Here is a 24,170-nt window from a genome sequence, read left to right on the forward strand (position 1 = left end):
TTATATACAGATATATTACCTTCCTCACTGAAGTATTCGCCTTATGCTGAAAGATGTGTATACCTAGTTTGCATGAAGATTCACTGAGTTTTTGAAAGAAAGAAGATTTATAACTGTTGAAATATATAACTGCCACCCATCTCTCTATATACTGAAACATTTGATGTTTTTCATCAGTTGGGGGAAAAAAAGGGGCTTGAACAGAAAGAACGTAGCAACTCTTATTTAAAGCCTTCCATCTTAGTCAATCTGATCCTGTCTCTGACCATATCTAGTACCAGAACTGCAGGAGGATATATGACATGCCTTGAGTGTATGAAAACTTCATCTGTTACACTATAGCTCCAGCCAGTTTTGACTCCTGTAAAGGAAATTGTAGGAACCCAGGACTGGGAGGGATGGTATGGGCCACTAAACCTGGTCTCTGCAATTCTGGGCAATTCAATGCGATGGATTTTCAGTCCCAAATATTTTCCTGCCCTTCTGTGTGTTACAAAACACTTTCCAATTTAAGCAGCTCAAAGCCTGTCTTAAAAGACTGGAAGCCTCAAGTGTATGCCGCACATACATGATCTTTGTGTTCACCTTTTGTTAGAGTTGGAAGCTGAATGCGTTTTCTCTGTATTTCCTGCTGCAGAATTCTGGAGGATTCCCTAAGCCTTCGTTACGCAGCAACGCATTTGTTACCATGGTCTTTCTAGGAAAAAGTGTGCATTTATCTCACGATGACACTGATTACAGAGATGAAATCAAAGTCTATCAGCAGCATTGTGGAGGAGAAAACCTTTGTGTCTACAAAGGCAATCTATTGGAAGGAGGTAAGGATAAAGAGTCAAAGAGTTCATCTTGATTCTGGCAACTTTTTATTTTTTTGGCTAAAATGTTGATGAGATTTCAAAATGATTTCAGCTGAGGTCAGTCAAGATATATGCATCCAGGGATTTTTATACCATCTGCCTCCACACTAAATCTGTATCTGCTGTTTCATGATTGAAAGTGAGGTTGCAATTACTTTTGCAAATTATGGTAGAATGAATTTAGAGAACTGGTTTAACAAAATACTGTAGCTTAGATTAATTTTGTATAGAGATGTATGGTTAATAAAGTAGTTGTAGTGGTAAACTGCCCTCAAATAGGGGTTAGCTGTTTCTGACTTGCTAGATTACATCAATGCATGTTGTTTATTTTTCCGGAAGGAGAAGTACGTAGTGGGAGCCCAGTTCCCATCCCTTTTACGTGAGTGCAATTCCATCACACCAGTAAAAGGTGAATTGTGTTCTGGGAAATTGGGAAGAGGAAATGGCTGGGAGATTTTCACTTATGAGGAAGAGTGATTCCACAGATCGCAGCCCTCATCCCAGCTCGCAGAACCCACTGTGTCTGCATTTGCGCTTTCGCTGGGTAGGGGAAGATGGTGCAGAGGCGCCTGCACTTCAGCCTGGCCCCGAGGTTATGGGTGCACTGCAGTGTGCCCACACATCTGGTTAGGGCGTTGGTTGCAGCTGTGTCCCAGCTGTGCGGAAGGTGTCCTCTGGGTGTGCTCCTGTTGTCCCGAGCCCCGTTCACGCCTATTAGGGAACTTGTGGGAGTACAGCGCGGCTTCCTCCCTGCTGGCGTGTGCTCAGTTTACCTGGGGAGGATGCTATGGCTTGTGGGTTAAGGGAGTACAACGCAGTCCCCCCCGCCCCGCATGGCGCTGGGTAGCAGCCTCAGTGCCCTTCAGGCCTGGGTGCTGAGCAGTGCCCGTGCAGAGTAGCCTGAAATGGCTCCAGAAACAGCATTTTTCAGCTGCTCAGTGTTGCTCTGAGTACGACCGTATTAGTGCAGGCCCAGAGCCACTGATACTGCAGCTGCACTGATCTGGAACCTGGCTGCACTCTGCGAGGTGCTGCACTGAGGCACGCGTGCATTACACTGCAGGAGCTCTAACACTCTGCTGCACTCTGCCGCGTAGACACGCGCCAGGAATCCCAGCCTTTCTGTGCATAATGTACACTCCTGTAAGGCAAGCGGCAGAGTTAATGTTTTTGAGACGGGAGGCTCCTGTCTCTGTTCTGCTGTAGCAGTGAGCGGCTAAACTGACAGTGTATTTGCTTGTCATGGCTGTGTCCAGCTTGGTACTCCTGGCTCAGAAAGAGACAAGGCTGTTGTGTGGGGAGGAGGAAGAGTTTTACCAACTAATTAACACAGCTGAGAACCAAAGTACCTGACCTCAGGGGGCTGGGCGCTTTGGTGGTGATGCGGATGAGATACAATTGCAATAGGCTGACAGTAAAGCATAACCTTTTTCTCTGAAGCCTTTCCTTTCTGTGATTACAGAGACCTTTCGGTTCGTCTCAAAGCGGCACCATGGTTTCCCATTCAGCCTCACCTTTTTTCTCAATGGCATGCAAGTGGACAGGTTGAGCTGTTGCTGCGAGTACAAACATCAGAAGCGTTCCAGGCTGGGAGGCAGACACGGATACTTCGGGTTTCTCAATGTGGAGGGAGCATCTCCTTGCTACAGGTATGGAGACGAATACACTTTGCTCACAAGGACTTAGCAGCCCAGTTTTTAGAGAGTTTATCACTTGTTTCCTCTTTCTTAATCTTTCTGGCACCCCACATCTCTGTAGAACCTCGTCTGTTTCTCAGCGCCCCTTGAAAAGTGCAGAATTGAGCCTATCCCTCAGGGTCCCACATCCAAGGATGCCATCGAGGTCAGCTACTTTTGTGCTGCCTCTTCAGTTGCTCTGTGGAGTACGCGCAGCAGTGGACAGGGTTTGCGCTGGATCTGTCAGCTTGTCAGGAGGCAGTCAGCACTTCCTCGACACTCGAGTGTGGAGGAATAGGTGTGGGTATACGTGTGCCACTTGCATGTTTCTGGTGGTGTCGTGGTTTAACCCCAGCCAGCAACTAAGCACCACACAGCCGCTCGCTCGCTCCCCCGCCGGAGCTGAGCATGCTGAGCATGATGTTAAACAGTGTGGGATATCCCGTTGGTCAGCTGGGGTCAGCTGTCCCAGCTGTGTCCCCTCCCAACTCCTGTGTCCCCCCAGCCTCCTCGCTGGTGGGGTGGGGTGAGGAGCAGAACAGGCCTTGACTCTGTGTCAGCACTGCTCAGCAATAGCTAAACCATCCCTGTGTTAGCAACGCTGTTTCCAGCACAGATCCAAAACCCAGCCCCACAGTAGCTACTATGGAGAAAATGAACTCTACCCCAGCCAGAACCAGCACAGGTGGAAGGGGCAGTGAAATAAATACCAAGAGTGCTGCTGAGTTAACTATAGTTTTCAGGGTTTTCTTTGTGATTGTGAGAACAAGAGAATTTATTTTTAAACAGCTCTGCCTCTAAGGTGGGATTCTGCTGTAATACCCCTGGCTGCAGAATAAGACAGTATTGAATGTTAGCTATGTTTCAGACAATAAATCTGTGCACAACATTCTTGGTTTTGGGCGAAACTCAATGCTGTGAGCAACAGCTGTGGTTTTGCCAATAAGCTTTAATTTTAATAAAATCTTCCTTTTGTGTGACTGTTAAGTCATGCCAGACAAGTACACTTCTGCACACATGGATAATTTTAAAACTTTTTTGTTCTTTTCCTAAGTAATTTTTAAAAGAGCAGCAAGCAGTTGGAAGAAGAGAACCTCCACAGAGCTATACTCTATTTTTTAGATAAGGACCGAATTCTAAGAAAAAAAGTTCTGCTTTATTGTACCATATTTTTTCTACTCCAGTCTAACATTGAACATGATTTATGTAAATGTATTACTTAGTATGTTCAAATTAGTGAAAAGCATCTCAATTTAGAATGGGTATAGTGGCTATAGAGTTTGGGAAATGCCCAAATCTCAGCTTTTGTGTGATTTCTAGAAAGATTTGAAGTGAATTTTCTGAATTAATATAGTCTCCAGAAATTGGTTAAGTTCTTCCTGAATTGCCCGCACCTTCTGTCCACTTCCCCCTCTTATTCTCAGTGATATCTCTGTTTTCCTGTCTCTTGTCAGTCCAACCAACCTTATCTGGTGTCTAAAAACCATCTCCATTAACCAGATTCTCCCCATAAATGACAACTATTTTCACATTTCCGTCAGGTCAAATGCGGTTGTATTTGTTTCCTGTTTTGAGTATGACACCACATCCACACATTAAATACCCACTCTGATTCTCAGTAAAGGTCCCAGGTGCTTTTCCATGTTGGGTTAAGGCTTTGGTTCACAAAGAGGTGATGCTGCAGTGATTTCTACACCAATGCTGTGATCCTTGCTGTGCAAGTTTTCTGCTGGCCTAGGTCCAGCATTTCTATACAGTAGAAGTGCTTCAATATCTCAAAGGTCCCTGAAAAAAATACCATGAACAAATAATTAAAAGGTAGGACTCTTTTCAGAAATTGTCACATTTACATTTTATGCCCACAAAACTAAAGGACTTCTAGACTGCGTAACTGTAGGATATTTCACAGTGGTTTGTAAACAGCTGGAGTGTGAGGGGAATTGCAATCAAGCCTTACATAAAAAAGCAGTTTTGGTGGAGGAAAAGTTTTTAAGACATAGTTGTCTGTAAAGAAAATATGGTTTTCCAGGGAGACTTGTGATTAGCTAAAGTGAAAGTTCCAGTTTCAGTTGCGTCCTCTGCTTGCAGATTTGGATCAACGTTCCACACCCAGCACAATGTCCTGACACTCACAGGTGGGGTAGCGTGGCTCTTCATCCCTGCAGTTAACGTTAATCAGGAGTAGGAACTCTGGTCTCTTACGCGAGTCTCCTAACCATAACCTAGAGAGGCTGTTACTCCGTTTTATACAAGAGGAGCAGTCGCAACAAGTCATCCAAAATGCTTTGTTTTCCAACTGTTTGGGTTTCTGTTAGGTAGGAAAACCAGAACAGAAACCGAAAAGAATTCAATTTCAATCTCCCTCTTCCCCGCAATTATTAGACCAGCAGACAAATTAAAAAAAAAAGTCTTATCCACAAAGCCTGAGTTATCACTTTACTGGGTGTTACAGCAGGATCTGGATCAAGCACACCTCTGACTTGGAGCTGGTCTGCCTTTCTCGGTGGTTATATCTTCACAAATCATGCTTGGTGTAGCTTGAAATTAATGGACACATAATTTTTATTTTATACTTCAGTTGTCACCTTTAAGTGCAGACAGCGTTACTCTCCTTCAAGGAGGAACTGCATCTCTGTTTGTGGAGCACTTGAGGATTTTAAGGTGCTTCTCCAAGTAAGCCATTATCAGGAACCTTGTTGTCTGAGTGGCAATGCAGAGGCAGATAGGTACCTGGTTTTACTGCTGATAATGAGCTAAATAGTTCCCTGTGTCTGCTGCCCTTCCATTGTTCACAGAAAGAAAAATGTGATACTTTCCAAATCTCCCTGTTTTTTTATAGGTGCATTATTGCAATGGGTCTGGACAAAAAGCCATCCCCTCCCAAGAGAAAGATGGAGGACCATGAGGAAAAGCATGTGGGTTCCTGGAGAGATGGAGTGTGCAGTGAGCCAAGTAAAAGCGGTGTTGAGCAGGAATCAAGCAAAGATTCAGTGTTAGTCATCTTACCAGGTCATGAAGCGAGCGTGGAAACTATTGAGGACACAATGGAGACCGGACAGGAGTACAGAAAAGACGAAAGGAAAAAACTATCTGATCGTGAGAGTGAAGATAGTCAGGAAGACACCGGTAAAAATGGTACAGTATTCCAAAACACAAGCAGGGGATGAAGAATGGGAGAGGATGATTCTGGAGAAGGTACGGGATTGTGGGCCTCCAACTTCGCCTGGAGCATCCTTTCTTAGGACACCTCATGTGTGAGAAATGTGGTGATGCCTGTGTCTGGGCAATAAAATTAGTGGGGCTCCTTTCAGCCAAGCAACAGGAGGAGAGGGTTTTGCAAGAGCCCAGAAAGTGAGGAAGGAAGGTCTGAGAGGCTGAAAGAGGAGCCTGAGGTAGGTGGGAAAGCAGGAGGGAAGTGGGGGACGGTGAAGGAACAACCGTGAAGAAGGAGAATGGCAGCAGGTGGAGGAGAAGTAGAGCAGAAGGAAGAAATGGGACTGGGTGTGGGTAGGGAGACAGTGAGTCCGAGGCGAGCTCCTAGGGGAGACAGGGCATCAGCATGAGGTGAACGGAGAGAAGACGGCGGCCGCAGGGGCAGGAGGTGGAAAAGCCTCCTGCTGCCTGATGCCAGATGGATGGGAGGGAGGGACGAGCTGTGAGGGGGAGGCTGGATGCTGGGTGCAGGGGAGGGGAGGTGGGAAGAGCACATAGCAGCAAAACGTCAGCAGGATTTAGCGCCAGGTGAACTATTTTGGTCTTTTCTCCTGTCTGTTGCCAGTGGGAGTGCAATGCTTTGTTCACCTAAGGCTCTTTCCAGTCCCTTCTCCACCACACTGCCCCAGGCACCGCGTACCTGACGCCTGCCCAAACCTCTAGCTTCCTCGCTTGTCTCGGCGTTTGTTCCCCCTGCTCCAGGTCTACCAGCTCACCTTTCTTGCCTTCTCTGCTCTGACCCCGCTGGGGCTATCGTCCTTTCCCTTTACCCAGCGCTCCCATTGCCTGTTGCAGCTGGCTGACCCTCCCCTTTTGCTCGAGTCCCATCTCCTTTCTGTTGACAGAGATTTAAAGAGAAAGACTGCAGAGAGGCTGCCCTTGCTGGAAGCTTGCCCAGGGGGTGTGTCTTGTGGCAGACAAAGATAATAGTTGTGGTATAGAAATGATGGGTGGCAGCTCCAGCTGCACGCTCGGAATGTGCCGTTTCCCCAGTGCCACCCGAGGCCAGTCCCTGTTGCCGTCGGGCTGCTTACAGCTCTGCCTGCCCCTACGGGAAGAGGCGGTGAGCTCAGCCCGTGCCTTCAGTCACTCCTTATTATAAAGCCTTTTTCGGAGTAAGTCAAATTTAGAGAGAGATTTTAATTCCTACTTCCTATTCCTATTTTTGATCTCATAATTCTGCAGTGCTACTGCTCAGCTTCCGTGTTAGTCCCTGTGGATGTGTGTTTGTGATTAATCAAGCCTTTTTCCTTCCAGGAGGTGGGCACCTTTCTGACAGCTACCTAAGGAGGCCTCACTTCCAACAATGCAGCTGGAATCTCAATTGATTTTTAATACAGAAACTAAACCTCCTTATTCCCTTAATTCTCATTGTCTGGGTAATTGTTTATTTGCCTAATTGGTTCTGCATCAGATACTCTTCATTTCTGTACTTGGCATTCTGTCACTTCATTACTTTAGAAGCACTGATGGAAAGAAAAAGAGGTGAGCAATAAAATCTGAAAGGTGAGAAATTATGGCCACGAGGGACAGCTGGTGTGTCAGCAGTGACAGCTCTCCTTCACAATGTAGGTTTGTTGCCTCTCTGCTGCATGTGCAGTGAGCTAGTGGTAGCAGTGGAGTTACTGAATTTTAAATGGCAATCACTGCCATCACTGTGCATGCTGGTGCCTGGGATTTTCAATAGTGCAGCCTTGGCTGGAAAGGGTCTTCATGCATATGTCTTCTTTAATGCATATGCATTCTTTAATGCATATGCATGAAGACAGTCTTTACCTATAGATCTGAGCAAAGTTACCTATCAAATGTTACAACTTGTCAGGCTAGTAGCCCGGGATGGAATCCAGACCACGTTGATGTAAGAATGGTAATTCTGCCGTAAGCTTCATTTGTACTGGGATTTCACCTGGGACCTGAACGAGCATATTAGACAGTGTGATAACAGAATGTTCCTCCGCAGCACCCTTGGGCTGGATTTAATTAATTAATTTAGTGTGTAAGCTACTTTTTTGCTAATTAGCCATGTCAATCCACATTACTTTGTACTACAATATATTACTTTTCTCCAGCTTTCTCTATTGCTTGCATTTTTTTTTCATCACAACAGGTTTTTCTCCTGTAACGAGCCTGTCTTGCATTTTATTTCTGAGTTTGCCCAGCTCTTAATTCTTCTAGTCCTTTCAGTGGCTAATGATTTTGTTTGTTTTGTTTTTAATGTATTAATTGTACTTGATGCATCATTCAGGAGCTTTATTGCATTTTTGCTACTCTCTCTATGAAGAACATGATGGTTTTTTATGATAATATGCTCTTACGATTCCTATCTGTGGTCTTAGGTTCTCTCATGGCTTTAAAAAGACTGAACAAATGCAAAGGCAAAAGGAGATTAATGAAGTTAACCTCTGTCTGCTTAAAAAGAACTTTATTAGTTGTGAATTCTGTTTCCTGTCTCACAGTATGATTCTTTTATTTTAGAGTATGATGAAGATTTTGAAGCAGATGAAGAAGTTAATGAAGAGGGCCAGACTGGTGATCAAATGAATGGAATGTCAAAGTCATCCTCAGATGATAAAAACCATAATTTAGACTATGAAAAGGAGAGTAAAAACTCATCACAGAAGGCACTGCAGGCCTCTGACAGTGAGAAAGATGAAAGTGATGGATACTCTGACAGTGACTCCAAGGATGATAAACGAGGTTAGTTTTTTCATAAGGAGGCTTAGAGAAGCTGACCTGATGCATGTTTTATATTTTGTGCCTGTCCAGTACATATGTTGAGTCTGCACAGGAAAAACCATGCAATTCCTACTGAATTGGTAAAAGACAGCTATTTTATCTGTTCTGATTAATTCTACCATCTGTCACTGAAATACAGCCAAACCCCCTGGCAATGTAAGCGTGTGCCAGCTCACAGCAGACATTGCTGAACTATTTAGTTGCAGAAGTGGAGATGGAGCCAGTCACCAAGTTAGCTCTAAATACTTGGGGCGGGTCAGCACTTCATGTCAGTGGTCACCGACACCCGGGAAGCTCTGACCACAGACGCCTGCTGAGGGTACACGCTTTTATCTGAGAAGTCACCAGGAAACCCAGCGTAGCGCCTTGTATTTTAGAAGTGCTGTCTTTAATGGCCCTGAATAGTCAGAGCCTCAGCTTTGTCCTCTGGTGCATCGCTGGCTCTGTCCTGGCTCAGGGGAAACGCCGTCGGCTCAGCTGTCCGTTCGCTTGCGGCGGTTAGGCAGTTTGTGAGGGTCCTTGTTCAAGTCTGGCTGTGAATGAGTAAGAGTCTGAGTCAGTAAGACAGTCTGTGATCCTTGAGCCAAATGTAGGCACAAAAGTGTGCAGTGAAGTGTCCAGGACCATTATTATTATTAATTCAGAAAGATTAAACTGTTCTGGAGTAAATTTTGGTAGAATAAGTAGTGTTTTCTGTCATTCAGTTTTTTGGATCAGCACTTTTAACGTGTAGTGTTTTAACTATTGGCCTTCACGCAGTCCAAGCCGTGCATCTTCATAAATAATCCCACAGAAAACTTGCAGGCAATTTCTCATTTATTAGACAAACAATAGAATTCTATCCACCATGTGGTGAATAAGCCAAAGTGAACGGCCTCTTCCTTCTTGCACAGTGTTTTATTTCTCTCTAACATTTCTCCTCTATGGCTTTGTTAGATCCTGAGCTGACTTATGTGCCTCTTGCTTGTCATAATGCACCAGGATTTCTCTATTTAATGCTGTTTTAAAATTAATTGCTTTATCTTCCTTACATTTGATAGTCCTATTGCGCAAACTGTTTCTCAAGTTAAATGGAAACATTACTTTCACATTTGTATTTCTAGGTGAATTAAACAAAGCCAATACAGCTGTTTGTGAACAGGTTGCAGCTGCAAGAAAGATCCAGTCTTTTTATAGAAAGTACAAAATCCAACAGAATTCCAAATCAGGTTTGAAACATCCTTGCTTCTAAAATCATTGCAGTGATCAAAAAGAATCTAAATTTTTGTTTTCTCGTGATAGAAATAGCTTGTGATTCATGAATAATCAGTACAATTAAGCGTTCTTTTCTGCTTGTTAGTGTATGGCATTACGAACTTTGTCATGACTTTAATCAGCTGCCTCTCAAGCTCTAGCAGTGTGTGATGATCAAGTGGCAGCGTGTGGACGCATAGGTGGAAAGGAACAGATAACTGTCAGGGCCTTTCACGGCTGCCTGTGCTTTAAGGCCTTCGTTAAGGGCCATCCTTATTCACCTTTGTTTGTACTGGGATGTAATACTGCTGCATGGACCAAAACTCGCTAATTCAATAGAAATTTTTCTATGATGAGGAGAAAAGGTTGTTGGGAAGCCACCAAATCTTGAAATATGGACATTTAACATCAGCAACTAATAGTGTAAAACAGCTAGTCGTCTAGGCAGGGGCTCCTTACCGATCAGCTGGCAGGCACTGCTAATGTTTTTCAAGTTGTATTTGCCATAGCGTGCTTTGTTCTCCTCTACTGCCGTAGCTCAGGACATGCGTTTAAATCATTGACATTCTCTGTGGTTTTAAATAAGACAGGTTTACTCTTCTTTCTTAGCAGCCTGATTTGCTGCTTCTATCTTTTACATCAGCACACTAGCAGAGCGTTTGTCAGTTGTACTTGCATGCCATTTGGAATCAGCAGTGGGCCACGGGTGTCCGGCACAGAGCAGCATTGCCTCCATGGAAATGAGGGAAGCTGTTTTCAAAGGTGCTTCTTGAGAAGCTCACGACTTGGAGTCAGTTTTTGCTTTGGCCCACATACGCTGTGACTTCTAACCTTCTGTCCATGACTTTTGGAGAAAGGAGGCAGAGAAGCTGGCTTTACTTCATTTTCCCTGTTGTGTTTGAGGATGTAAGGAAGAGACAGGTAATATTCTAATCTGACATTTGGTATTTTAGTGTAAGGAGTGGTTACCCAAATACTGGATGGGGACCTAGAGGGGCTGTTAGAAGTCTAAATATATAGGTACAAGAAATAATGGAAGAGGCATGGATTAGGAGCTAGGGATACCGGTGGAAAAGCCTTTTTCGTGATCGTTGGTTGTATTGTGAAGGCATCTGTTCTGTGCTCTGAGCTCTGTTTGGCTGCTCCCCATAGGTGTAAATGACTGTCAACAAGAGGAGCAGTGCTTCCAACATCTATCTTCTCGGGGCAGGAAGCCTGAAGGAGTTCTGCGGTCCTTATTTAGCACTAGTAAACAGTAGACTGTAACATTAGATAAGCATGTTTTAAGGTTACTGCTAGCCTTGGGTGACATTTCAGGTCACTGGAATTTTGGATTTCTAGGGACTTTGCATTTAAGTTTGAAGGTCGGGATGACCTTTCTGTTCTGGCTGTAGTGATTAATCTTCGAAGAGATTTCTGTGCTCGGGGTGGTAGAAGCATTCAGAAACCAGCTGGTGTCTACTCCTTTGCGCTTGCACAGAACGTGTTCACTTACAGTAAACAGTGGAACCCCAACTGGTGCAGGGCATTTCCTTCTGCATGAACAGGAAATTTGTAATAGGAAGGGTTTGTCATCTCTCAAATGTCTATTTACTGTTTACCTGATGGCATCGGAGTCCTCATCTAGTTTTATCCAGATTTGTTTTTAATCCTTTAAAGAAAATAATAACTTTTTTGCATTGCTTTTGCTAACCACTCCAGTCATTGATACATTGAACACAAAATACCTGTGATTTTTTTATTCCTGTTTCCTATTGGTTGATTTTTTTATATTTTCCCCTTTGTAATGAAATCTTTCTTTCCCACTTTTTTTTTCCTCACCACTGAACAGAAGAGGTGGAGAGAGGGATAAAAAAGATGCGGGCTTTTCCCAACTGAGATTTAATAATAAATTTATGAAAAATAAGAATTCACTGGTAACTTTGAGGACAAGAAGAGCTTTCTGTTTGAATGAAGGACCCTTACTCTCTGAAAATAGTCTGCGTGGAAATATTTCAAGCAACTTTAGTAGCAACTACTAGTTCCATTTTCTTTTAGGAGATTATTAAAGTGCCTAATAGGTCTCAACAGTGGAAGATTTTTCTGGATATTCATTATTAAGAAGATTTTTCTTTAATTTAACTCCAGTGGTTTTAGTTTTGCCTTTTGGCACATCCTTAAGCAGTTCTTTTCCCTTCTTTATGTTTACATTTACAAATTCTCCAAGACGGTATATCCCTGGCCTGAGTCATCATTTTCCCAAATCCTATGTAGTTTTTCTCTTATAACTGAATCCATATACCTCTTTAATATCCACCTCTTTTCTGCTTACCTGAATTGCCGCTTCCCTAATGTTTCTAGTTGTGACAGAGAACTCTAGAAATTAATATATTGTCTCAAGGGAAACATCTGTAAATCAGCTCCCTTCCTCAGCCCCTTGAATTTTCGAAGGGTGGAGGAGTGGTACTCCCAGTGGGATTCTTCAAACTGTGGTTGTAAGATTTCTTTGTACAACACGTTTTTCTGAACTTGCTGTTTCGCATGGATTACAGTTCTGGCATATGGATGGCACATGAGTGGAAGCCACAGTTAGAGAAGGAATTCTCCCTCTTCTCCCTTCCACGAGTGCCTAACTTGTGTGAAATTGCTTGACTATGTATTTTTCAATATTGAATGCAAGGCCCTGCTGAGGTGTAAAGTTCAAGGCTCCGTAGTGCACCTTGCAGAGTCTGGGCTTGGTGACAGGGCTAGCATAAATAGGGTGTTACTACATTAGCAATTTAGTCCACAAGATGAGTTCATTTTAGGCGCAGATTCGTTTTGCATCTACTCATGGAGTCAAGCACAGCACACAAAAATGCACCACTGATGTCCCCAGTGCCCTTTTCCGTCTGACGGAATCGCGGTTGAGGCCCCTTGCCGTGTGCGTGCCAGATCCTCCAGTGTTGAATGCTGTGCACGTGGAGTGCCTGCCGAGGGCCGGGAACTGGCATGAACTCCATTGCCAGCGGGGACAGGGTGTGGATGTCTGACCCTGGAGCTGTAACAGATTACAACAAATCAAACCTTGGTCTGTCCCTCTTTGTAGTGTAGATGCACTTGTAGTGTGCATTCAAAGTCGCCCTACTGCCATCTGTCTATACTGTTTCTAGCTCTCATCTTCATTAAATAACATTGGGCCCATGAAAACTGTTTTGGGAGTTACTTAGCTATTGTATCTCTCAGCCCTAAGGTATGCCCCGCTTCCCCTTGCTTTAAAACTGTGTTGCTTTCTGGACTGGCAAGGCTTACAACTGAGCGTGAGCTGTCAAGTTACACAAACGCCCTGTGACTTGATCTCTGCAGTTAGAGGTGTCAAGGTTAAAACTGAGACTCTGTTATTCACATGTCTCCTGGAGTCAGTCAGCATGGACATTTGCTAGTTTGATCTGGTAACATGTGGGAGGCGTTACTGGGGCATCATGCTAGTGATAGTAACGCATTTTCTCTTGGCTCGCAGAGCATAACAGGGCTGTGCTGGTGTTTAGATCTGTTACCGACAGCTCTTGAATTTGTCTTTTGGCACATAAGTAAGTGATTTCGTTTACAAAGTTATCGAATGCCTGTGGCTGCGGTTAATTTCCGTGGCTCAGCCCCCTGGAATCTCTGCTCCTCCGTGGTAAGTATGTACACAGCTAGCTGGCCAGCAGAACCTCTTCAGCTACCACATTCAGGAAAGTCCCGCTTCCAGCCTTGTTATTGTTTTCTTCTTCTTTTGTTTTTATTTTGTTGTTAGGTGAATTTTTGAAGTGTAGGTGAATTTTTGTAGTGTATAACATTTCTTTTGATACAAATTTTCTCTACCTTGCAGTGGTGCATTGGTCACTGGTAGTGCAAGCTTCCTTTCTGTCAGGCTCCTAGAGGCAAACATAAACCTGTGACCACCTGGAGATTACCCACACCACATGTTTCTGCGTAATTTAACTCAAATTGTTGCTAGCTTCAACTTTCATCTCCTTGTGACCTGAAATTCCATGTGCTCTGTACATTTACTGTGCCTTGAATTCATCTGCTGAGCCTTGGACCTGTAATTTTTTCGAAGAAGAACTCACTTGCTTTCAGTTAAGCATGTGTGTTAGTGTTGGTAGACCAAGATTTTGGACAGCAAGCTTTTGGGCATAGACACTATATTTTTGTGTTTCAGTAATCAGTACACTAATCCACTGGTAACCTATGAGTGCTGCTGTAGTAGAACTAACATGCTAATAGTAATGGGATCTGGATTTTTATGAGTCCATGCTGTGGACAGATTTTGTCTCTTCTTAGTTCAGTGTATCATTACGCTTGTTCTGAGAAGAGTGTCTGATAAGAGTGTCTGAATTCATCGGGCCCCTTGGGTCAGTTCCGCCAGCATATAGAGTTTTAGAATAATATCCAGGTAACTGAGGTGCCAAAGATGTTACTTTTGCATACAATATTACGAATCCGACATAAATAAAGAGCATGTAGGAGAGACCTTGGCATTCAAATCCTCATGGACCATAAGCCTGTGAATAAATTGGAAGGAATCACTGACAGTTCCCATAGTACAATATGTAAACTGCATATTTGAGTGGTTCTGTCTCTGAACTTGCTTGTTTATATTCTTATAAGTGTCTTTAGGAGTGATGAGGTTTTCTGGGAATCTAAACATACCTACCATTAGAACACAGGTAAAAGTCCAGTGAAGACTGGAAGTGACCGAGAGTCATCACCAGGTGGTGGCTGTCCAGGAATTTGTGCCTGGTCCGTTGCAGTGGCGATCCTAGAGGCTGCATGTCCACCGCACACTTGGTACCGCTCATTGTCCTTGCTGCCAGTCTCTGTGAAGATGTCAAAGTCAGAATGAGCGTACGCCGGAATAACTTCCCCAGAGATGCAGGCAGGCTCCTCACACCACCGCTAAAGCGTGCTGGGAGGTGGAGTTGCACTCTGTTCCTTTTCCTTGGCTACTTTTAAGGGAAATTGAGGAGTTTTCTTGAATTGATAGTCTGGCATCTATACAAGGCAGTCCATTAATTTAGAATTGCAGTTTCCATTCAAACACACCTTCTTTGTTCTTGTTTTAAAATTAATGGGAGTAGTTGATATATTTTAGGGAAGTTTTAGCTTCCATATTTGAGGTTTTTTTAAAAGCAGTCCTGCAAAGTTTTTGTAATACATTGCAGGTGAAGAGGATAATTTAAAATATTACAGAAAATGGCGATGAGCCTTCCTCAGACCAACAGAGGAAGAAGAGGCACAGAGGCTGCTGGAAGATTGTGGCTGCAGGAAGAAATAATGTGGCACAGATGGCTCCTGTGGCTCTCAGGGTAGCTGTTCAGGGGCAGACCATGGGTCCAAATTCTACCTCTGGCCTTTGGCCAGCTGTGGATGCCTAGGAAAAATATAAGAAAAGGGCAAGAACACTGCGCTGCTTCCCCACTGTGTTTTCCCACCCATGTAATTAGCTGGTGTCAAGGGTGGTCCCTTTTACTTATTAGGCCTACCTGGGTTTTTCTTCCTTGAGTTTGACTAATCTCTTCTTGAACCCATGTGAACTTTGGACACCAGCAGTGCTGTGTAGCAGTAAGCTCTACTGTTCAGCTAAATGTTAGATGAAGAACTATTCCTTTCTTTTTTCCTCAAATTTTCCATTTATGAATTTCATATGATGGTCTCTGTATGTTTTTTTCAGAGGAGACAGTGAACTTCATCTCCAGTTCAACTTGAATGGTTTACACATGATTTTGGAGATCTTGATCATATTCACTGAGATAACAGGAGTGCACTAAAGGACTGTTGCTATCGTTGAAATCTTTTATCAAATGGAGCTCAAAAAACCTATTCTAAAACCTGTCTGAGTCATCTTTAGAGGTGCTTTTGGAGGTGTATTTCTGTGTGATTGATGGAGCTAATCTGGTTCATTTCCATTATCTGACGAAAATATGTTAAATGGCTTTGATTTTAACACTGATACATCTGGGCAATGTTCTTCTATTACACTTACTGGAATTTTGTCCCGATATCCTCAGATGGTGTAATTCAGAGGTTGATATCAGATGAGCGTCTGTGCCTTTGTGCATAGCAAAGGGAACTAGTGGCCAATGAATGCAGATGTTTAGTGGCACGTACTAAAACAAAATTATGTTTGCTATTTCTAGATAGGAGGCCTGCACAGTCTCTCTCATCCATCAGTACTCAGTATAGCAGTGAAGATGACTCTCATGCTGAAATGATGAAAGACAATGCTGAGGGCAAAGAGGAGTATACTATCAAAAGGGCATCTGATAATGCAGCACACGCACATTATGGAAATGAGAATGAGGAGAATAAACTGCTCGGGATGGAGGAAAATCAGGAAACTTTTGCACTGGGAAAGGAAGGAATAGATGAAGCAGAAAAGGCAAAACCAGAAGATCTAACAGCAAGGGAAGATACTGGAATTTTTCATGAAAATATAGTGGCAATACAGCATCAAAGTCCTGAAGTTAATGGCGAACTGAAACAGACTGGGTCAGTAGGAAGTAACATAGGGGAAGATGGGGAGAAGAATGCAAGTACCAGGAGGGATGGTGGGGAGGAAAGTCTTCTAGTGCCTTTGGAAAGCAATACGACGGAAGCGGAGGATAGCAATGAAGAGTCTCCTCAGCCTGACGAAGGAGGTGGTGAGTACAGTCCCTCTGCACAACTGTGAGTGACTACTGCATGCAAGGGTTGCTGTAGTGGCCTCTATACTAAGTCATGGTGCAGCATGGGGATTGCAGTTTCTGGACTGTTTTCAAGCTACTAGAGAATACTCTGTACTGCTGCGAGCTAAATAACCACCCCGAATGTAACCTTGGTTTATTGTTTCTTTTCTAGTGTTTCCAGTGTAAGGCTTTGGCTATTCTTTTTTACTCCAGTAGTTGGGTTTCACATATCATGCAATTATTATAAAATCCAAATGTGATTTATTACCTGTAGGAGAATCTGTATGCCAGACTGGGGGACTCTGTTTATAATGTCGAAATAATAGATTCAAAAAGAACACCAGAAATTACCATGTGAATCATGGTGCAGCAGATGAAGATCAAAACTATGTCAATTGATCCATGGTTGTGTTGCTTCACTCTGTCATGGATTTGTTGGCAAGGAGCAAATCGGTTAGTTGTGTGACACCTTGTTTTTACTGTTGATAAAATGGGCAGCTTGAGTTTCAACCTGACCTTTGTGGATAATGGGCAATTAATAAAAGGTTGGCCACATGGGCAAGGCTTTGCATTATTGTATCTGGGGAATGGGAAAAAATGTAAGCCCTTGCTTTGCAATGTCATCCAGGTTATGGGGGAAATGTCTTGGATGCCATTAAATCAGGCAGTATAAAAGAATAGTTGTCTGCACTGGTGCTGACGTGAAGGAGAGCCACAAGCAATGGTAGATGGAATTTCCAGTTGTCTTTCTGCATGCTGGGTTTGCAGGGGAATGTAGAATGCTTTTCCTTTATTTTAACAGAAGTTTTTCGTTCTGTTTCTGTTGCTTTCTGTTCACTGCAATGCATCTATCTAAGATAGCCGCCTGTGGAATAAACAATGTGAATGCCGGTGCTTAATGCTTTGCAAGTCTGTTGCTGCTGGGTTACTTTGACTGTCTTGTGCATTGCTTTTGCTTTGTTATGCACTCAGAATTGAGATAGTAAAGACAGTAACATCCTATTCATTGAATAATGCCGAAGTCTTCAAAACTGTTTGCTTCTGGAACCCCTCTCTTCACTTGTGTGAAAAGAAACTTCACTTTAAGCACCTTCACCCCTCGGCTCAGATGAGTTGCGTAAGGACTACTGAAGAAGAAAGAACTTTAAAAACTTGGAGGACAGAATATTACGCTGTAATACAAAACCAAGGAAAGCTCAGTTGAATGTGTCAAGCTAGTAATCTGGTACTGAGTTAGCCTAAGACGATAGCGTTGTTCTTTATTAGCATAAATTCCTGTGTGCTTACATTCAACACACATGGTTTCATGGCTGTAGGTTTGAACAGAGATCCTCTATCCAATATAGACAGATTGTCCGAATGTTATGAGGGTAACAGTGTTTACTTCTTAGTCAAGTCCTGCATCATCTCTGCTGCCAGAAGACTACCTGAGACTCGGACAGTGCAGATCAAGGAAGGACAAGAAAAAACATTGAATCGTAAAAATTACAGATAGGAATGACTTCCTAAATTGCATACAGATTTTTCCCTATCTGCATGGGGGTTGTCTAGGTAAATTTTATAGCAAATAAAGAATTGCCAAGAAACTGTGTGTAGAGCAATGAAAGAAAAAGATAATACCCTTTTTGAGATATAATGAGCGTGCTAAAGAAATATTGCGGTGTAACAATGGCCTCATGGGAATCTTAGCTTCTCCTAGGTGCTTAGCATAGTTGCTGCCATGATAAAGATTCTAATTAAAAAATCTAAGGACGTCTATAGTCTTAAAAGAAATGCCAGATGGTTACAACTCTCACTATGGTCCTCCAAGGCTGAGGGCTAAAAGCCTCCAGAGACACCCGGAGGGCTGAAAGAGCTCAGTCCTTTACTGCGACTGCAGAATTGGTTCCCAGTCCGTTCTTGGGCCTCCCTGATTTTTTCACATGAACTCCTCTGTAGGGCTGGTCATTCTCATCAGCCGCCCAGCCTGCGTTTAGATGAGACTGATACGGCACTGTTTTGGTTTTGCCCCGATGAGACCCCATCGTCCTCTGCTCGTGACAGGATTTCTCCTCACCAGTGCTGTCGTTAACAGTGCAGAACTGATTTATCGGAGAAAATAGTATATGCTGAAGAAAGCAAAAGGTGCAAAATGCTCTTCTGGGGTCAGTGGCAGGCTGAGTCTGGGCAAATCACAGCCGGTGGTGTGACGGGATCTGTCAGAAGCATGGGAATACCTGGGATGGGCTCCTGCTCGTGTTTTCTGATCCTGCTGTGCTCTTTGTGACAAGGAGATACTGCTGATCCCAAGAGAGAGGATTATTGTGAGCAGTATTTGTCATCCTTCCCTGGGCTCTGTGTTTTAATAGACTGTCAATTCCCTCTGTCAAATGTTACGCAGGCAGTAAACTGCAAAGAATGGGAACTGCCAGCTAGTCAGACTTCAGGCCTGTAATCAAGTGCAAGTAAAATATATGCACCGTACCTAGCAAAGCACTTGGTATTTCAGCAAGTCGAAGGAAGTGCTGCCTGTACCTCTGCGTGAGGCAGCCAAGGCGTGTCCTGGAGCGGAAAGCTTCTTGTCTTCTCTGCAGAGCTGGACCGTCAGAATGATTCAAGCAGTTGTGCACGATTGCGCAGAGACCTTTGTCAGTATCTTGGCTCCCAGGAGGAACCTTATAAATGCTCTCCTGGGACCTTCCCTGCTCCACTTTCATGGTTCCTTGCAGAGCGGATCTTAGTGCTTCACCCAGGTGAAATGTGACAGCAAGAAGTGAAGCCATCACTGCCCTTTAGGACCTATGGTATAGGCAAAAAGGTGTTCATGCTGAGCAAGTGCCTTTTGTACTGTAGACTGAAATGGTCTTAAAAATGTTCTCACATTTCTGTTCGGAGCTGTGTGGGTGCAGGGTACTGATGGAGTAAGAAGGATGGGTGTAAGCATAAAGTAGGAGGAACCACAGGAGGAAGAAGAAGAAAAAATAAAAACGAAAGTGAAAAAAGAAGAAAAATAACATAGACAAGGGCGAGTAGAAAGACAGAACCAACAGTGTAGAAAAAACCAACCTCATAGGAAAAAGGCAAGAGAGCACAGGGTGTGCATTGGCAAGAGAGAGGCAGGGATTTGGGAAGGGAAGAGTGCAAGGCTGGGGCAGGGGAGACAGTGTTAAGTCTTCTCCTCACTGCAAGCCAGTGGGAACAACACTTCTCTTCTCCTGGGCCTTTCAGTGCCCTGACTGACTCTGAAGCAGCAGGCAGATTAAATCCCATACACACAGCTACATCTACAAAAAAATCACTCTCATAAGAATTGATAGCCATTTTTCTTAAATTGCTGGAGGGAACATTCTGCCACATGCAAGTACATGGGATTTCAATACATGATGCCCAGAAGTGACAGTGATCCATAGAAGACCTGTACAAACGCCGTGAGACAAGACAGTATTTCTGTGGGTTAAGTGGGCAATTTGGATGAGAATAGTAGCCAGGTTGGTCAGCCTTATTGTGCTTATTTTTATGCAACTGGTTTTCTTCTAGCAGAACTCCTAGTAACTTCGGAAGTGCCCTACAGATCAGCCCAGAGGCGCATCTCTCACAGTGGTCTGCGTTTCACAGTGGCAAGAGAAGATGTTCACAAACACGAGAGGCTCTGTTTTCTGAATTTCACTCATTTCGTAGCTCTCCCGCACTCCCATCTGTTGTATAATAGCTGTTAGAAAAAAATGCCTGCCTAGTCCTTTTGTATCCGTTTATGGACCTGATGTCCATGCGTTTGTCTAGCCTGTTTTTGCATCTGCTGATACCGCCAGCCCCTCAGGCTCCTGTCACAGCAGGTTCACTGCTTCTGTCCTGTCCATTCGTTGTGAAGCCCAAAATTTTGGGTACCTTTATTACATGCTCTGCTGCAGAGTGGCCCAAAGTCAGCCAGTTCCTTAGCGTGGGAGCATTAGCTTTTTACTCATGGCTCCTTATTTTTATTTTCAGAGAAACTGAAATAAGATGTTGCTTGAAAGTCAAGATATCATACCGTGTAACACCTCTTTATCTCGGCTGGGAGTCATGATTTAGCCAGAAACATGTTAAGTGGTTTGTTGTGGCAATTGGTTTCAGTCTCTGTGTTTTTGTCATAGAAGGCCCGGTCAGGATTCAGATCTTTTTTTCTCGCTGGCTGAAACCCTGCTCCTCTACTCTCAAACAAAATACTTTGTCTAAATAAAATGCCATAGGCTGATTCTGAGAAGGTCATTGGTGAAGATATTGAAAAGTGTCCGTGTTCTCACTGAGCCTTGAGGTAGAACTTGTCTGTAGATGTCTAGAAACTGAGACTCGGAACAAGCGTCCGCAGCACTTCCACTGCATAGATGAAGCTGACCAGCGTACTGCTTCATGTCACATACGGTAATAAGATCTAGAAATGTTGTGATTGTCTCCTTTATGATCTGAAAGTTATGCTTGACATAAGTATCGCGTACAAGCAGTTACTCCCTTTCGGTCAAAGCCTTGATTGTTCCAAGCTGGAGAGGAGCAATCTGAAGCACGCGACCACTGGCACCGCCCAGGCAGCAACAGGAATTAATCAAGTCTCACACTAGCAGTCACAGCGCAGACGGAGGCAGGCGGCTGTTTCAGAGATGTACCTGAGGCTCTGTGGCTCCTAACGGACACAGCGTGCTGGCAACAGAGGCCCTTCGGCAGTAAAGCCAAGTGCGAGATTTGACTTCATGCTGTCGGTCCATACCAGTGCAAGCTCGCAAGCTCTGTGTGTGAAAGGCTAAGCCAGTAACTGCCACGGAAAGGAGAGGTACAGAAAACTGATGGAACTTGAAGGGAGGAGCCTGGGTTGCTGGAGGGAAGAGCTCTCAGAGGAGACGCTGAAGGGATCGGACTGTGTGCGTAGCTGGAGTACTGCTCATAAAGAAGTTGTTCAGTATTACTAGCTTGAAAGCCATTCACGTAATCGTCCAGCAACTCATAAAGAAAAAGTGGAACGGATAGCACAATCTTAACAATAATGTCAAATGTATGACTCGACTGGGAAGCATCACAATCATTGCATTTACAGAGCAGAAAATACTTCCCCACTCACTTACAGATAAGCATAGGTCTTCAGTCACTTACGTTAGTTTGGGGAATTGAGGAGTCTTCAGAAACGTAGTTGGGAGCTTAACACAGAATTTTTTTTTTAAATATTCACAGAACAATAACAATTCTATGTCTATAAAACAATGTTGTTGCTTGTATGTTGAACCCCCCTCAGACTGCCTGACGAAAGCAATCTCACTGTTTTGTGAAAATGTTGTGGAAGATTGCCGCTCTGTGTTTCAGCAGATGCTCCTGCATGAATTTTCCCTCGGATTTTTAATAGTTGTCTCCGTTTGGTTTTAATCTACTTAAAAAAAATTATTGCTGGTGAAGGTTTACATGGCTCCAATTGGGTCTGCCCTAACATTTCCAATTTTAAACCAAGCTGAGATAGCTGGATGACTTCTGCTCCCCTTTTGCTTTTTAATGGTTTCTCTTTCTTGCTTCCTCTTTTGTAACTTTGTGATAGTTTTTGAAGATTGCAAGCCAGTCCAGGAGGAAATAGCAAAGACAATTGGAAATGATCATCCTGTGAATTCTGAACCTGAACCTAGTGATTCCCGTGCAGGTGAGGAAGAAGAGAACGTAACAAGTACAGAGCATGGTGCCAATGAAGGTGATGTTGGCTGTCGATCAGGGACATGGATTAAATCTTATTCATCTGAAGTCTTTTTATAGAACTGTTTGCCCTTTCCCTTTCCTTTCTAGGCTATGAAAACCTCCTTGTGCTCTTTTCTTTCCTAACTTGTATAAAATTGGGTGATGACTAGCTGGCTTCTGTAGTCATGTAGAAGTAATGCTTTTTTGGCAGTTATACTGGCCCTAGGTAAAGAATCCAGGCCATGAAAAAACTGGCTGCCAGTCAAGAAAATCGCTGTGGAAAGCAGCAATCTAGTGAGTTTCCCTTTGCTTCCGGTAGCGCGGGGCCTCCTTGGGAAATGCATTGTCAGGACAGGCAGGATGGGACGGACAGACTGGGAAAGAAGCTGAACTGCAGACTTGATCTCCGTGCTGTACCCTGTTTGTCTCCCAAACTCATCTCCCTGTTAGCAGTTGGCATAATTGGCAGTGAGGAAATTTCAGCTTGATCTTGGTTCCCTCCAAGAATGTTTCTGGTCCTTGCAACCCTAGCAGCTTATTGCTGGAGACTTGATCTGCCTAACAGAAGAGCCTTGCGTATTATACAGGGGGTATTCTCGTCAGCCATCCTGCTGCAGCAATGAGCCGCAGCGAAAGTAAATGTTAAGGTTCTACTCCACAGTAGCAATGAGTCTGAAAAGAGAAGAGAACCATAGGTTTAACCCGGCTTCGGTCTGCACTGTTGCTCTTACATTTCCTCCTTCCATCCTCTAAGAGTCTAACAGCTGGCAGGAACAGGGCATATATATTGTTTTTGAATTGCTAGTTGTGCACTGTCTTCTACTTTGGCATATTAATCCACAGTGTTCTAAGTTTTTTTCTGGTCAGCTGGGAGCCTTTGTATCTTCTTCCTTTATGTAGTCCAAGAACATAGTCTTTTAAGGTTTGTTGTCCTTCATCCAGAAGGTGTATACTGTACAGGAGGTTGGAGGTTCCTTCTCATCTCTGGTCTGTCAGTAATTGTCTTTTTCTCAGTAATTCTCTCTCAGGTGAGATTGCTTCTGCCTTGGTCTCACCAGCTGACCACAAACAACTGTCTATAACATTTAATTTCAAAGTCCAGTAGTCTTCATGTGTTGGCCTTCACAAGGATCTGTGTTTCTGCTGCACAGACCAGGGTAGAGAACATGTAGTTCCTGGGCAGCCTGACTTGTGTGCCAGCTGGCCCTCCAAATCAGGGTTGAAAGATGTTTGCTTCCCAGGCAGGTGGTCTTTGGAAAGCCTGGAATCTCCTAGTTGTTAACTTCTGAGGTTTGCACGGTGCCTCATTTTGAGTACTTTAATGCTGAAACAACTTCACAGTTGCCGTTACCGTTCCTGCCCAGTGCAAGACCTCACTTTACAGAAGGGAATACTTTGTAAGCAGCAGCCAGAGTAAATTAACTCCTCTCTCTGCTAATGAAGCAGGTAAACATGTAGACTATACCACGTACAACACAACACTTGGTTTCTTTTAGACAAAGAGAACAAAGCATCTATTTTATAGGGACCGGCAAAATCCATTACATCAGACTCAGTCCAATATTAGCAGCTGGACAGTTCAGACACTATACTTTTGTGGAGACAGTAATATTTAACTCTGAGTTGGGATGACAGTTTGGGATATTTTATTTCTTTTTTATACCAAAAATTCCATGAGAATGTTTTTAAATGATTACATGTTACTGATTTTGATAGTGGGCCTGAGCTCTCCCAGATTCAGGAGGTAGGATTTTCAGTATGAGTGCTGTAAGAATATGATAGTGATTGATAACTGATTAATATATATATGTATAAAAGGAGAAAAATTTTAAAATATAAGGGACAGAAAGCTAGTAGTAAACATAAGCAACAAAGCTGGGGCAAGATGTGTCTTGGATAAAGGCATGATTTCTTGTATTGCAAAATGCAGAGTTTTTAATTTTAAAGTGTGGTCTAGTGTGGTCTAGTGTTCAGGCGATGTGTGGTCTGGTGGGAGGAAACAGTCTGCTATGCTCTCTCCTGTCCTTCCCCAGCCTCCATTCTCTCTCTGGAAACTCCCTTCTCAGCTGTCCGTCCTTCTGGTTCCTTGACTGTCTGCAGCTGCTTGGGCTGCGCTGTGCACCTTC

General features: G+C 43.7%; 1 protein-coding gene across 1 annotated transcript in view; it reads left to right on the top strand.

The window, feature by feature from the left end:
- Positions 1-24,170, top strand: part of ERICH3 (glutamate rich 3) — a 45,707-nt gene that overhangs the window by 17,437 nt on the left and 4,100 nt on the right. The window contains exons 9-14 of the mRNA XM_072867030.1: positions 638-818; positions 2,320-2,506; positions 5,373-5,668; positions 8,222-8,443; positions 15,856-16,359; positions 21,914-22,012. Coding sequence (XP_072723131.1) covers positions 638-818; positions 2,320-2,506; positions 5,373-5,668; positions 8,222-8,443; positions 15,856-16,359; positions 21,914-22,012 — 1,489 coding nt within the window. The remainder of the gene's footprint in view (positions 1-637; positions 819-2,319; positions 2,507-5,372; positions 5,669-8,221; positions 8,444-15,855; positions 16,360-21,913; positions 22,013-24,170) is intronic.

Source organism: Ciconia boyciana, chromosome 7, assembly GCF_034638445.1.
Source record: "Ciconia boyciana chromosome 7, ASM3463844v1, whole genome shotgun sequence".
Taxonomy (NCBI): Eukaryota; Metazoa; Chordata; class Aves; order Ciconiiformes; family Ciconiidae; genus Ciconia; species Ciconia boyciana.